A 16965-nucleotide genomic window follows, 5' to 3' on the forward strand; every position below is an offset into this window, starting at 1 on the left:
GCTTTAGAAAGGCCTGAGGCACCAAAATATTTCATTGTTCAAAAATCGCGACTGCGCAATCATTTTCCCATAGACGTCAACCATATATGCTCATACATGACAAGTAATGCGGCCGCAAACCAGGTCACTAGACCGGCAAGCCCATTCGCTAGCACACGGTCTACCATAGGTGTACACTAGTCCAAGTAGGGTTTGCGGCCCTACGAGGACCCGAATTCGATTTAAACAATAGTGGCAAATGCCACATCAGATAGGCACGTTAAAACTAAACACGGCATGATAAACATAGAAATTTTCCGTCAATAAAGCATTTAGGACATTGTCCTCATTTAAAAGAAAGCCCACCTCGACCGTTTAGATTTCAAGTACTGTTTTCCCTTTGTTATCACGCTTCGCGTACGAGTTATCACATTTAGATAATATGTATTACCAATCAGTCACAAACATTGACTCATAATTATGCATGTCCCCACGTTTTTCCCTTTTCCCCATCGACAAAAGGAAACACACCATAGCATACATCCTTGAATAACACATCACTTCATCATAGAGTGGTTCCTTAACACATATATTGTAACGCCCCACTTTTCGAACCCTAAGACGATTGCTTTAATTTCTTTTAATGTCGCGAATTAAATGGTGAATTGTTATGTGATTTCCTTGGTGACCTAATTTAGATTTGACCGAGTCAAATTCTTTGATTTTATGACGTGGCTTTTAAATAATTGATGCGGGATGAAATATATTGCGGTGAATTATTTTTCCTAAGGGTGAGTGAGATTTAATAGGATCATAAATAATTATCTTGCCCATTTTATTTAGAATTTTCGACCACTATTAATTATTGGAGAGGAATTCTATTTATCTTGGATTTAATTATTTGTTTGGGATAATTATCCAAATTAAATCCAAAGCCCAATTACTTTATTTCTTCATGAGAAAAATCGACACCTATGCCTTATACCATGGAGATTTCGAAATTTCCTAATTATGGAAGGAGGAAATTGTTTATTATATTATTTGATCCCCTATTTATTTCCTCCCATTAATAAATTCAAATATCCTAGCAAATCTTGCCTTATCTTTTTCAAATTAAAGATTTGAAATTTATTCCTTGTTGAGGGGGGAATAATACACGCCTATTTCCTATATTTTTGGGAGGCTTATTATTATTTTTCTGCTCCGTATTATTTGATTATACTCCGTGAAATACAAAAATTAAATCATCGGCTAATTAAATAGCCTATGATTTTCGAAAATTTCCCCATTATTCCTCCCAAGAATCACGTTAATCCCTCCCCCACCAAATCCCCTCCAAATCTTCATGCAATTAATTGGAGGATTTATTTCTAACTCTATAAATAGGGATAAAACAAACCCTAACCCTAGCCCCCACTAATCACACGCCTCTCTCCCTCCCACACGCCCCATCTTCTCTCCACTCCTCTCCCACTTGTTCTTCTACTCTACTCAAGATCTTTTCATCCTTGCCAAGAGTTGGTTGAAGAATCAAGATTTCTATTTGTTCTACCGATTGTTTCAATCAAGAAAGGTACAATCAAATTTCTTTTCTTCATCCTCTCCATTCAAACATGGTTTTGACTCTCTCATGCATAAAGTGAGTGTAGGGATTTCAAATCTAGGAATTTAATCTGTGGGAATTTGTGTTTGTATGAGAACATTTGTGAATAGGCGATTTTGAATGAAATTGTGTGAAGTCTAAATGAATCTTTGGTGAATGATGTGTGATTATATGAAAACATGAGTGTGAGAACTCTTTTAAGCATGTTTGTGTGTTAGAAGCATAAAAAGGTTGTGTTTGGATGAATGGGGATAAAACCCTAGTTCGAATTTTGAAGCATGAAAACTATGAGTTCGGATAGTAGGTTCCGACGTGTTTTTTACCAACCAAATGAACTCCTTTTTGTCCGATTCTTTTTTCTGAGTAAACTCCATGGTGTCTTCTATGTTGTGTATAAATTTCAACCTCTTTGGACGAAAGATGAATTTTTGGTGAATTTTTGAAGTTAACTGCGCAGTTCTGCCCGAAAATATTTTCCCGACCAGTAGGTTACGCTTTCAATTCGACCGACCTAAAAGGTTATTTTGACATGATTTTTAAACTGGAAGTTATTTGAAGAGTCTACTGCAGTGTGGCCAGTAGGAGTCGATTTTTCTCATGAAGAAATAAAGTAATTTGGTTTGGATTTAATTGGATAATTATCCCAAGTAAATAATTAAATCCAAGAAAATAGAATTCCTCTCCAACAATTAATAGTGGTCGAAAATTTCTCAGCAAAAGGGCAAGGTAATTATTGATGATCCTATTTAAATCTCACGCACCCTTAGGAAGAAATAATTCACCGCAATATATTTCATCCCACATCAATGATTTAAAAGCCACGGCATAAAATCAACGAATTTGACTCGGTCAAAACAAAATTAGGTCACCAAGGAAGTCACATAACTATTTGTCATTTAATTCGTGACCATCAAAGAAATAAAAGCAATCGACTTAGGGTTCGAAATATTAGGGTTCAAAAAGTGGGGCGTTACACTTTTCGTCCATAAAATGAGGGTTATTAGATTATCACCATAAATATGGGTTATCATATGATCACAACTATATATATATATAGGGATGCAATCAAATGCAAACTCTATATATTGTACAAACTCCAAACTATGCTCTAGACCGTCAGAAAATGTCAAAAGATAACAAAATAACAGCTACAGAAAATGTCAACACAGTTTTAATGGTTGATGTTGAGTTGACATTGTGTTGACATCAAAATCTTAAAATTTTATACTGTGTTGACATTGTGTTGACGTTGTATTGACACTGTGTTGAAGAGTTTGGAGTTTGTACAATATATAGAGTTTGTATTTTATCACTACCCGATATATATATATATATATACATATATATATATATATATACATATATATATATATATGTGTGTGTGTGTGTGTGTGTGATCAAATACTAACTTTTTACAGTAATAACAAAATAACAATTTTGTATGTTAAAAATATCAACACAAAGACATAAATTTATCAATCTTTCTTGTGTTGATAAATTATGTCTTTGTATTGATATTTAAATTTACATGTTGTATTGATATAATTATGTCTTTGTGTTGATAATTTTAGTACACAGAATTGAAAGTTATTAGTTATTACTGTAAATTAGTTAGCATTGGATGATCATTCAATCACGAGTATCAATGCAGTGTATAAAAAATGTCAATTAGGAGTATTAATGTCAATTAACAAAAAATTAGTTATTACTCCCTCCGTCCATGAAATATTTTCCAAGTTTGACTCGGCACGAGTTTTAAACTATGTGAAGAAAAATGAGTTGAAAAAGTTAGTGGAATTAGGGTCTCACATTTATATATTAGTTTTATAATAGAATGCGAATGTAAAGAGGTGGTGGAAAGTGCGGTCTATTAACTAAAAATAGAAAAAAAAAACAAAGTGGACAACTTTTCACGGATGAACTAAAATGGCAAAACTGGACAACATTTCAGGGACGTAGGGAGTACTAACTTTCAAAAAATATCTCTAAACTTTAAATGATTATAACCATCTCAAATTTAATTATTTGTTCACACAACACATAACAAATTAAAGATAATTGTATAAGAATTCAAACGAGATCTCAAATGCATATGTTTCGATGTAGAAATTTGAAAGAATCGTATTGATATTTTTAGTACACTAGATTGACAGTTTTTCCAAAACCCTAAATTTGGTTATTCTTCGTATCTTTTTAAATTCATTCGTTTTCAACTTGGAAATATTATTCAAAAACAAAACACTTGTAGTCCATTGGAACTTGTGATCTAATGGTTAGATTAATGCTACATGTCATCTAATAATGTAGACCATTAGTCTAATAATGTACTATTTTTGGTAAAATAATGTAGCATTTTAGTCTAATAATGTAGCATTTTAGTCTAATAATGTAGCTTATCACAACCATCCTATCCAAAGATTCAAGGGTTGTGATTTGTTTGATGCTTAACACTAAAGAGGTGTGAGGACCCTAATAAACCCCTATATATATACTAATTAGTTAGAACTTATGAAGGGTATTAAATAACTGAGTAGAAAACATGCTTTTTTAAATATCAATTTTTTAATTTTGTATTAAAAGATTTTAATTTGCAACCACTATCATTAAGCGAATCAGTGAAACTATTGGATCACAATTGGACTAGGTTGCCCACTTGATCAAACTGGAATACTTTATTTGTTTGCATAGTTAAATAAAAACATTTAATTTAGTGAACTCTTTTATGTATTATTCTCTCTCTACTTTAACTATTCAATACTTCCTCCGACCCAAAAAAATAGTCTTATTTGTGGATGCCACGGGTTTTAATAAAAACTTAGTAAAGTAACACAAAGTAAAGGAAAAGGATATAAATTATGAGAGAGAAAGAGAAAAGTAGGAGAGAAAAGAAGAAAAAGTGGATAAAGTATGAGAGAAAATGAGTAAAGGTCAATTTTGATCCTAAAATCAAAATAAGAATTTGGTCCAAAATATTCACTTTTTGAAAAAAATAGGTCCATAATAAATGAAATCCTTGTCGGAGTGGTCCTTTTTTTATGGTTCCGTCAAAAAACTAATGGTCATGCCACTTTGCAATTAGTGTTGACTGCTAGTTTTTTGACCGAACCGTAAAAAAAGGACTACTTCGGTGACATTTTCATTTGTTATGGACCCGTTTTTCAAAAAGTAAATATTTTGGGCCAAATTTGTATTTTGATCATATATTTAGGACCAAAATTGATCTTTACTATAAATTTTCATTTTTGAATTGTGACTATTTTTCGGGACACTCAAAAATGTTAAAATGAGAAATAACTCAATAGTTTCACTGATTCACTTATCGATAGTGGTTGCAAGTTATAATCTTTTAATGCAAATTTACACAATTATTATTTAAAAAGGATGTGTTCTTGATTTCATAGAGAAAATTAAGGTTTCATCAATCCGCAGTTATTTTATATATACTCTTTGTAAGTACTCCCTCTGTCCATCAATACTTGGCTCAAGTTGACCCGGCGTGGGTTTTAAGAAAATGAGTTGAAAAGTAAGTGTGACAAGTATTGACAAACCAATTAAAAAGGAAATTAATGACAAGTAATAGCGACAGGGAGTATTAATTAATTAGTATCTATAAATATGTACATTGATGTTCCGCTTTATTCTTAGTTTTTTATATAGTAAAAAGGGATCAAACTACCGAAAGCCAAAACATTACAATTGATTCCTTAATAAGCCCAACTGCGGATAGATGATACCTTAATTTCAGATACGAAATCGAGAACACACACTTGTTAAATACTATCATTCTTTAATTTTTTATTAAAACATTACAATTTGCCACCACTATTTAAAAATTGTATCGGTAAGCATATCAGTGAAAGCGAAACTATTTATTCACGGTTCAGTTTAAAATTTTTGATATTTGATTCTAAGGATATTACATCTGATTATTTTACATTTGAATTTATGCAAAATCTTTTACGTTCCTTTAAGTGCATCATCTCTAGATTAACTCAAGCTTTTGGAGGTTAAAATGATAAAATTAAATTTGAAATTTTGTTACAGTAAACATAATAACTAACTGAACCGGCTCACAAGCTGTATTATTCGTGAAATACCCTTCTTGGTGCTAATGATGTCGGCCCCAGCCATGGTGTTTGTGCAATGATGATCCCAATTCACTGCCTGCTACTGAGGGTTAAAAAAGTTAATTAGATTTGGCTTTTCTCTGATTTTATTTTTCGGCAACTCCATTGCCGCTTTCTTGCCTCTACTTTTCAATGTCAGTGATAATTTTTAAACAAGTTTCGATCCCATGAATTTTATTTTTAGATCAACAGCACATGCTTTTGGAGTTTTATCAGCTTAAGGGGAAGAAAATTATCTGCAGCTCTTAGTTTAACAAATTTTTCTTTTTAATTTTCTAAAGATGAACTATTTGGTAATAAAATTTATCAACATGAGTCCATGACAACAAATAATATATTCTCTTCCTCCCAAAAAATAGTCTACTTTTACTATTTTGGTACGTCCTCAAAGTATAATTTACTTCCATATTTATAAACTATTCTTTCTTAGGGTGTTTCTGTACATATGTGCACTTTCCATTTTCGTCCGTCCCACAAAAATATGTGGATTCCAATTGTCCAAAAAATGCATAAATAAAAAATTATACTCCATTCTTCATCCGTCCTGAAAATTTGTCACTTGTTCCCTTTTCATCCGTTCCCAAAAATTTATCACCTTTCATTTTTACTACTCCCTCTGTCCCATTCAAGATGATCACATTTCCTTTTTTGTTTGTCTCAATCAAGATGACCACTTCCCAATTTGGAAATAACCACATCTCTCCTCTCTTCCCATTAAAATATTCAACTACATTTTTCCTATCTACTTTATTCCACCTAACACTTCCTAAAATCTCATGCCACTCAAGAATGTGGCCATCTTGAGTGGGACGGAAGGAGTATTTTTTATAATGGACTCCACATTCTACTAACTTATTATCACTTATATTTTATTGTAAAACTAATATATAAAAGTAGGACTCACATGCCACTAACTTTTTTAACTCAGTTTCTATTACATTTCTTAAAATTCGTGACAAGTATTGGCGGACAGATTAAAAAGGAAACTAGCGACAAGTAATAGAGATGTAGGGAGTACTCTTAATGATGAATACTCCTTTTAGCTACATGCATCATGTAGAATTATATGGGAAAATCTGATTCAATTAATGTTAACAACACCAATGATTTTAAGAACATAGCTTTCATCAACATATATATCAAACAACCAACAAACTTGCGTGTATCAACAAGTACAAAATCATAGCAAATCAGATGAACATAATTCCTGAGGGGTTGGGGAGCTTATGCCCGGAATCTCTCGACCGCTCGGTCGAACTTTCAGGTGACAAGGTCTAAAATCATGGAAGGCCCAAAATGGTTAAGAATTCTCCGATCTACCTATTTCTGTAGGGTTGATAATTTAAACAATTTAGAATTTAAAATAAAAAGAAGCTTTGGAGAACAAAATAAAATGAGATGAAAGCTTACCTCTTCGGAGCCATCAAACGACGGCAGCGAGTCCAAGCGGAGGGAGAAGGAAAGGCCGAGAGAGGGAGGGATGAGGAAAGAGGGGACATGGGTGTTGAAAAGATAAGAGTAGGAATATATTGATGTAATAAAATGCAAACTCTAAATATTGTACAAACTGCAAACTATGAGTTAAAAAATATCAATAAATGACAAAATTATATCAATAGAAAATGTCAATACAATGTCAACGGTTGATGCTGTGTTGAAACTGTGTTGAAACAGTGTTGACATTTATGTTGATGTATTTTAATCATTTGTTGACATTTTCTAACGGTGCAGATCATAGTTTGGAGTTTGTACAATATATAGGTTTGCATTTTATCACTACCTTATGAATACATTGGGTCCTCTTCTAATACTATAACACCATAATGCAAAACAAAGACAAAATCTACACCCTTAGATTTTGAAAATGAGTGGATGAGATTAAAACTCACAAATGTCAATAAATAGTAAACAAAATATCAACAAAAGGATAATATCGTCATTATGTTATCATATAATAATTTTTGTAGGTTGTTTTTTATATCAACATAGTATATTACAAATATCAACAATATGACATGAGGATATCAACACAATTACAAGAAAATATCAACACGGTTTTCTTGATATTTTACATACACTATATTGAGATTTCTTTTTGCATTTGTGACTCAACTTATTTTAACACAAGAAATTCCTGCAAGTGTACGGGGCTATTGTAGCACAAAGCAAGCAAGAGTATCGTATCTCACATAGACAAATTGTATAAACTCAAGTACCACGGACCGATGTTAACTACTATCTAGACAAAACAAATGTTTGGTTTTGATATGTAACTATTAAACATAAACAAAGTAAAGCAAGAGACAGAAGAGCAAGTTTTCAATAAGAGAACGAGGAAGAGCTTTGGATCCAACTACAATACCCACAATGTAAACAACTCAACAACTTTGATTACCCATTGACGTCTCTAGGATTATTAGGAAAATCGCTAGTCTAGGCTAAGCCTCCTCTCGAGTGCACTCAACCCGTTGATTAACTATTAATATTGAAGTCTCCTTCTAATACTTCACAATTAACTCCTTTAAACAAAAGATCCAAGCCCTCGCTCTAGAATTCCTTCTCTCGAATGCAAATTATCTAGACGTTATTCATTCTTTTATCAATCCTAAACCGGTATCTCTCGATTACACAAATCTAGGTCAACATATCCAATTGGTAGCTAAGCAATTGAATTGAAAAGGGCATAAGAATGAAACAAAATAATCTCAAGAGCATAGGTAATCAAAAGCTATCGAATTAATCACAAGTGCTCATTGTAGTCTTCACCAAAACTCTACAAGAGATTTAGCTACTCATATTCAACACAAATTCACAAGATAAATTCATAGAAAGTGAACTGAACATAGGAAAACTAATAAAGATACTCCCAAGGGTGGATTGAACGGCAATTAGTCTTCGTCTTCAACCTTGTTGAGGATTGGGACTCCTTGGCTCTCAAATCCGCTCTCTAGACGTCAAAAGCTGCTCCTGGACGGGTGTATGTCCTGACGTCGAAAACCTAGGTCCCTTTTATACCCGGGGCGGAAATAAAAGCAATTGTAACTTACCGCCCAAAACACCCGACCGGGTTTTCTCTCTGGACCCCGACTGCTTCTTCAAAACACCCGACCGGGTGATTTGGAAATTGGGAAACACCCGACCGGGTTTTCTCTCTGGACCTCGCAAGCTGTACAAAACACCCGACCGAGTGTTTTGGCAAATGAAAAACACCCGGCCGGGTGAACCTACTGGACTTTTCCTCAAAATCTGTCTCGGCTCGTTCAATCTGTTTTTCAGTCAGTTTCAACCTGTTTTCATCACAAAACTACGACAAAACTCATTAACTCACTAATTAGTGTATGTGTGGGGAAAAACCTATATTAAACACCTTAAATCATCAAAGTCACCATCTAATTACCCACAAAACAATCCTAAATTATGAGTTAGTCAATTTGTTGATAGATCTGCTTATCAACATGTACAAAAATTGAAATATAAATTATCAAATTTCATCACTCGAACATCGTCGGAACATATGCAATTGAGATCTCGTTGGAATCCTTATAAAATTATCTTTAATTTGATATATTTTTTGCGAAAAAATAATTTAAATCGAGAGAGTTATGTTAATTTAAAGTTTTGAGATGATTTTGATGAGAGAGAATTGACATTAATACCCTTTAAATTTGTTTATTAATTATTTAAATTTTAAATATAATACACTTGTCATTATTGTAATCATTGGATCTCTTAATCTAATGGTTAAGAATTGATCTTATTTTTGGATTGTTAATTAGTTAGCTATTGATCATAATCCGAAATACATGAAGATAAAATAACCAAAAGATGAAACAAAATTCTCATATAGTAAAACAAAAAGAATTTAATACATTCTCAATTTAAAATGAGAATTTTAGCTATAGAAAATTGATTAAAGGTCAATTTTAGTTCTAAACATATGACCAAAATATGAATTTGGTCCAAAACATTCACTTTTTGAAAAATTTGCGCGGGTATAAGATATGCACTTAAAGACGATTTTCAAGTTCGGATACCCAATTTCGGGTAGGGTACCATGGCCACCCAAATTATCACCCCTAATTGTATCGATAGAATAAAAAAATAAGAATATAAAGGAAAAGAAAAGAAAAAATATTAACTTTAGTGAAACATGCCGTTATGAACCTCATCAAATGACGATATTTTGTAGATTAAAGTACTATTTTGGTCCTAAATATATGACCGAAATACGAAGTTGGTCCAGAATATTCATCTTTTGAAAATCGAGTCCTAAACAAATGAAATAGTCATCGGATTGGTCTTTTTTTTACGGTTCCGTAAAAAAAATTACAGTCAAAGGATGATTAGTGAAATTTTGATTGAATTAGAATATTAATTCATGTTTAATTAAAATAAAATAAAATAGAAAATAAAAAAATAAAATAAATCACTTTTATCTCTCTTCTTCTTTTTTCATATTTCATATTTTGTATTTTTGATTTTATTTAATTTTAATTAATCATGGATTAATATTATAATTTAATCAAAATTTTACTAATCATCCGTTGACCGTTAGTCTTTGAAGGAACCGTAAAAAAGGACTGATCACGATTTCATTTGTTTAGGACTCAATTTTCAAAAAGTGAATGTTTTTGGACCAACTTCGTATTTTGTGTATGGATTCGGCAATTGAGAAAATTGTTACTCCGTGATTTATTATTTCGATTTCAAAAGTTATGAGATTGACCATAATTTGGCCAAACTTCGTAATAATAACTACTGATCCTTTTATCTAAAGTCAGTAAAACAAAACTATATTAGTTGCCAAATAGTACATTAATATCAGTTATTATCACAAAACATATCAATTCCTCAATATCAATTTGTTGATTCATGATTATTAGTTCTTGGCTCAATATCAGTTTCTGACTAAATATTAGGATTTGATATGTTTTGTGATGCCAACTAATACTAATGTACTCCCTCCGTCCCGGGCTACTCGCTCATTTCCTTTTCGGCTCGGAGATTAAGGAATGAGTGTATAGGAAAGTAAAAAATGACGGCTGTAGGTGAAATTTTTTACTAAAAATGGAAAGAGTGCAAGTAACTTGGGATGCCCAAAAAGGAAATAAGTGCGAGTAGTGCGGGACGGAGGGAGTATCAAACATCTGATATGATTTAAAGTTCTCAAAGTTCTCATTTTATAAAAGTTCTCTGTAGAACAATCCCTATATAAAATTAACTAATTAGTACTCAGTACGTCCCAAGGAAGAGATGGTAATGTAATAGAGAGAATAACAAGGAAGAGTTAACATAATTTAATGTTTTTCATTTACTTATATATGTTGCTACAATATTTTAGTTTTGTCGGTGGTCCACCTGGAGGGCTATCGGTAGTATGGGAGGAGTATATGAGAATTGTGTGTATAGTGTGTCCGAGGTGAGCACCCTTTGAGAGAAAGGCTTCGTATAAAAATGGAAAGAAGGGTTTGATTAAGAGGGTCAGCGAGCTGATCACCCTCTGCGGTGTCCAAGCCTGGACTATCATCTACGGCCCATACGACACTGTGCTGGAGGTGTGTCCGTCGCTGTTTAGGGCGCAATCCATCCTCGCCCACTTCCGCAAGCTCACTAACATGGACTAGAGCAGGAAAATAGTGAGCCAGGATAGCTTCACGCGGCAGCAGATGAAGAAGGTGACAGAGTTGCACCGCCGCCTCAAGAAAGAAAACAACTGCCGCGAGCTCGAGGCGTTCATGTTCCACTAGATCACCGGCCAAGCCTCCATCAACGACCTCAACAAGACGCTTAGGGAGATCAAGGGCATGATGGATGCCATGGCGGTGGAGCTCGACGTATAAAAATTTTCACATGTTAAGTTAAATTTAAATTTAGGTATAGGAAAACGACATTAAAAAATTTCGTATATTATTTGTTAAAATTAAATAGAATTCTATAAATATAAGTTCTTACAAGATCCTTTATTAGAGTCATAAGAGATCGAAGTTTGTAATAAGCTTGTGTGGACAAAGTAAGAATTAAATAATAATTATAATAATAATTATAATAATAATAATAATAATAATAATAATAATAATAATAATAATAATAATAATAATAATAATAATAATAATAATAATAATAATAATAATAATAATAATAATAATAATAATAATAATAATAATAATAATAATAATAATAATAATAATAATAATAATAATAATAATAATAATAATAATAAACCCAAAGCGGGAGTTACAATGTACAAGTACATGTGGATGTAAGTCTGATGAAATAAAAATTTACGCGATTGAATGCAAATTAGTTATATGTCAATTAAGAGACGTGCAAGTCTCGGGCAGCTTGTTCGACTGTCACGCACGTGCCTTGTTATACCGCCGAGCATTCCCAAAACTTCTGAACATCATCAGACGATGACAGTTTGTATATGGATGTGACAATTGAGAAAATTGATACTTCGTGATTCAATATTTCAATTTCAAAGGTTATGATAATGACTAGAATTTGACCAAACTTCGTAAATTAAATCACTAATAATCTTTTTATCTCCTTTTATCTAATAGATATATGATGAAGATAGTTCATTTCAGAACTTTTCTTAAAGTCGTAAAAACAGAATTATATTAGTTGCCAAGTACAATAATAATTAATTATCATCACAGAACATATCTATTCTTCAATATTAGTTTGTTGTTTCATCATTATCAGTTCTTGGCTCAATATTATTTTCCGACTAAATATCTGGATCTGATATGTTTTGTGGTGCCAACTGATATTAATGTATCAAAACTCTGATATAATTTAAAGTTCTCAAAGTTCTCAATTAAAAAAAAAGTTCTCATTAGAACAACCCCTTATATATAATTAACTATTTAATACTCACTTCGTACCAACGCAGTTGAGTTACTTCTTTTTTGCACATGTTTTAGAAAAATGATATAAATAGTAAAATTAGAGAAAAGGTAATGAAAAAGAGAGAATAAAAGAGAGAAGAGTTAACTAAAAGTCACTGCTTTTTTGCATCTGCTTTATCCTCTCTTTTTTAATCGTTGTGGACTGCTCAAGTTGAATCGTCAAACTGATCCATCTGGCCTAGGTGTGCTTTCAACCTGCAAATGTCAGGGAGTAGATCCAGTGGAGACTCAGACTGATCAACTCGACTTGAGTGAGGTGAAGTGAGAGACTCAAAATCGTGTTTTGAAAACCTTAACCCATAAAACTATTAACTAGTATAGGGAAGTAAGGATCGATCTCACAGAGATGATGTGTTTTACATTTGTTTGCGGACACGATTGGGAATGGCTGCGGCCACGCTTTCCAGGGGGTGGGTTAAGTTAACTGCTTGACTTGAGAGACTTTCCCGAAATGAGCAAACAGAATAAAATGGACGACTGTCATTCTCCTGCAAAGCGTGCGATAAAGTAAAACTTTTCTAACAGCTTCATCTTCTTCACAGATTCAACATGAAAAACAGAGAAAAGCAGATCTGAACAATTACGAACAACGAAACATCGTAACAACTTGTAAACTTAAATCTACTCCTAAGATCTAAACTACACCTACGTAATGTAGAAACTGAGCCATAACCATGCAGAAATCACAAATAGTTATCTGATCTGAACATCCTAAATAACTTATCCATAATTTCTTCACAACTAGACAGAGACATAACTCGAAAACTCAGATCTAACCAAATCAAAACATAACGAAACATTTTAGCTAAGATCTGCATCATAGGACTGAAATTAAAGAAGAACAGAAATATCATGCATGGTAAGCAAACATTTCAACAAAGATTGAAATCAAAACACTAAGTTTACTGAATCAAAAGCATCAAGAGTTGGTAACATCAAGCATAAACAGAAAATAGACAAAACAAAAGATAGATTGTTTCATCGCCTCTTCTCGAAGCGGAATAACAGAGCTAAAAGATTAAAACGACAAAAACCAACACCAACACACCTTCTAAACTAAACTAAAACATGAACCAAGCATGTATGCAGCGGAATTTAGGAGTGTGGAGTGTTGGGAGCCCTCATTTCAGCTCTGGAAGAGAGCTGAAAACTAATGAACGTCACGGTCGGAAGCTCCTCCTTCCTCCTTCTTTAATTCCATTTATAGGTAGGCGTGAGGTCTTGATCCTTAGGGCATTTGTTCTCTGAAATGTCTGGTTTAACCTTTACCCTTGGGGATCTTTCTTGTGTGACGCATCAGTCTTCTAATTGGGTGCTCCCGCTGCATGCCATTTGCTCCAACTTGATCTGTTTGCGCAGCAAATTTGACTCATTCTCCTAATCCATTCGTCTGCCCAGTTGATCAACTCGTTTTCTAAAAATGGCGGACTTTCATACACACCTGGCTCAAAATTAGACGTTAGTTCACAAGATTTGATGTAGTTTTATGATAGAACACATGCATGAAACGAGCCTCATCATTAACTGAATTTAATGTTTTATCGGTGGTCCACCCGGTCTGACCAATAGAATCGTGATTCAATAGTTTCACTGATTCTGTTATCGATCTAGTATTAAATAGTGGTTGCAAGTTATTATCTTATAACGGCAATTTAAAAAGTTGATATTTAAAAAGGATGTGTTCTTGATTTTGTATATGAAACTAAGGTATCTTCAAGTCGCAGTTATATTATACTCTTCATAAGTATTACTTCCTCCGTTCCAGTTAAGATGACTCACTATCCCTTTTAATTTATCCCAAAAAAGATGACATATTTCTATTTTGGGTAACATTCTTTCTCCAATTAATACAATCAACCACTTTTTATCTCTTCAATTAAAATATTCAACTCTCTTTCTCTCTTCATTTAATACATACAATCACCTTTTATCCTTCCAATTAAACACATTAACCAACAACTTCTAAAATCTCGTGCCAACTAAGAAACTTGTCATGTTAGTCGTGACGGAGGGAGTAATTAATTAGTATCTATATTTATGTACATTGATGTTTCACTTTACAATTAGTTTTTTATATAGTAAAAAATTAATCAAACTACTAAAAAGTAGTAAGCAAAAGTTGAATACGACAATCGATAATGTTGCCTAAAAAATGCAAACAACATACGAAAACGACAACGCGGATACTTAACTTTCAATGAGTCCTAAACAGATGGGCACTTGGTTAATCCAAAAGCTTTTTATTATTAGTGTTATTATTTACAAAATGGTATATAATTAAAATGTATGTTCAATTTCTCTAAAAATGAAAAAAGGCTCAAGATTTCATACATGCATCTTGCCAATATCATCAAAATAAATGTTTATTTCCTCATAAAACATGCTTCATCGTCCCATTAAAAATGAAATGTTTTGCATTTTGAATTATCCCACTAAAAATGAAACGTTTCCTCAAATGGAAACAACATCTTATGTACTTTTTCTTTTCTCATACTTTATTCTCTTTTCATTAATTCACAAAAAAACACTACATAAAATCATGTGTCGAAAAACAAATGTTTCATATTTAATGGGACGGAAGGAATATATGGGTAGCAATTTACTCAAGAAATGAAGACCATAGAGATACAATACAACTAGGAACTAACCAATACATGAAAAACGGTTAAGAAAATTGTAATTGGAACAACTAAGACAACGCTAAGGGTCCCTTTGGTACAAAGAATTTGAATTAGGATTCTACGGAATTGAATTTGAAGGAATTGATATTAAATGTGTGTGTATAGTGTATGTGAAATGTGTGTGTGTGCGGGCAATGTATGTGCATTGTGTGTGTATAGTTTGTGCAATGTGTGTGCGCATAGTATGTGCATTGTGCGTATAGTGTGCGCAATGTGTTTGTGCAGTCTATATTTTTGTGTGAATATGCCCAATTTTATACTAATTATTTTGGAAGTCTAATTATCTCCTTTTGATACGTAATTCAAATTGTGGAATTAGAAAGATATAGAATTGAAATTTCAATTCCAATTCCAGTTTCTTTTGTTATACCAAACATATATTGTATTTGGAATTTAAAGATCCAATTCCAATTCCAATTCCACATGCTCAATTCCACGATACCGGAAGAGCTTAAGCAAATTCAAATTCAGTTCAATCTCATGTCTTACACAACTATATATATAGACACAAACATGCCCTAAACTCACCAAGAAATCATTGTTATCAGAAAACAATGACAAGAAAGAAGGTAACCCTTGCCTACATTACCAATGTCTCTGAGAGAAAGGCTTCTTACAAGAAGGGAAAGAAGGGTTTGATTAAGAAGGTGCGAGCTAATCACCCTCTGCGGTGAGCGCAATCATCTACAGCCCTTACGAGACTGTTTCGAAGGTGTGGCCGTCGCTGTTTCAGGCGCAGTCCATCCTCGCCCGCCTCCGCAAGCTCTCTAACATGGACCAGAGCAGGAAAATGGGGAACCAGAGGAGCTTCACGCGGCAGAGGAACAAGAAGGCGACGGAGTTGCACCGCCACCTCCAGAAGGAGAACAACTGCCGCGAGCTCGAGGCGTTCATGTTTCGCTGCATCACTGGCCAAGTCTCCATCGACGACCTCAACCTCCCTGACGTCTGGAAATGGGATGGATCATCAACCAACGCTCAGGGAGATCAAGGGCAGGATGGTATACTATAAAAATATATGTACAATTTCTAACAAAAGAAGAAATGGCTCATGATTTCATGCATGCATCTTGACAATATCATCATAGTAAATGCTTATTTCCTCATAAAACATATATGGGTAGCAATTTACTTAAGAAATGTAGACTATAGAGATACAATACAACTAGGCATTAACCAACACGAAAATACCGTTATGAAAATAGTAATTGGAACAACTAAGACAAAGTTAAGGGTCTATTTGGTACGCAGAATTGGAAATGAATTCTATATAATTAAATTTGAAAGAATTGACATGAAATGTGTGCATAGTGTGTACATTGTGTGGGCAGTGTGTGCAGTGAATGTGCAGTGTGTAGTGTGTATGTAGGTGCAATTTATGTGCATTGTTTGTGCAATGTGTGTATGCACTACAGTGCATTGTGTGTGCAATGTGTGTTGTAGAGTGTGTGTGTCTCCAATCCCATGGTACCAAACATTGGATTTGGAATTGAAAGCTCCAATTTCAATTCTGCAAAATCAATTCCATGATGCCAAATGGAGCCTAAGCATATTCAAATTCAATTCAATCTCATGTCTTCCACAGCTATATATACACACAAACATAACCTTAAACTCAAAAGAAATCATTGTTAACCTGCAAACAAAGACGAGAAAGAAGA

At 33.3% G+C, this 16965-nt stretch overlaps 1 protein-coding gene across 1 annotated transcript; it reads left to right on the top strand.

The window, feature by feature from the left end:
• The first annotated feature begins 15858 nt into the window (after positions 1 to 15858).
• LOC121774507 (agamous-like MADS-box protein AGL80) lies at positions 15859 to 16316 on the top strand. Its single transcript, XM_042171371.1, has 2 exons — positions 15859 to 15951; positions 16038 to 16316. Exons 1-2 carry the CDS (start codon positions 15859 to 15861, stop codon positions 16314 to 16316), a joined length of 372 nt encoding a protein of 123 aa, XP_042027305.1.
• Positions 16317 to 16965: the final 649 nt, after the last annotated feature.

This window comes from Salvia splendens, chromosome 17 (genome assembly GCF_004379255.2).
Source record: "Salvia splendens isolate huo1 chromosome 17, SspV2, whole genome shotgun sequence".
In the NCBI taxonomy this organism is placed as follows: Eukaryota; Viridiplantae; Streptophyta; class Magnoliopsida; order Lamiales; family Lamiaceae; genus Salvia; species Salvia splendens.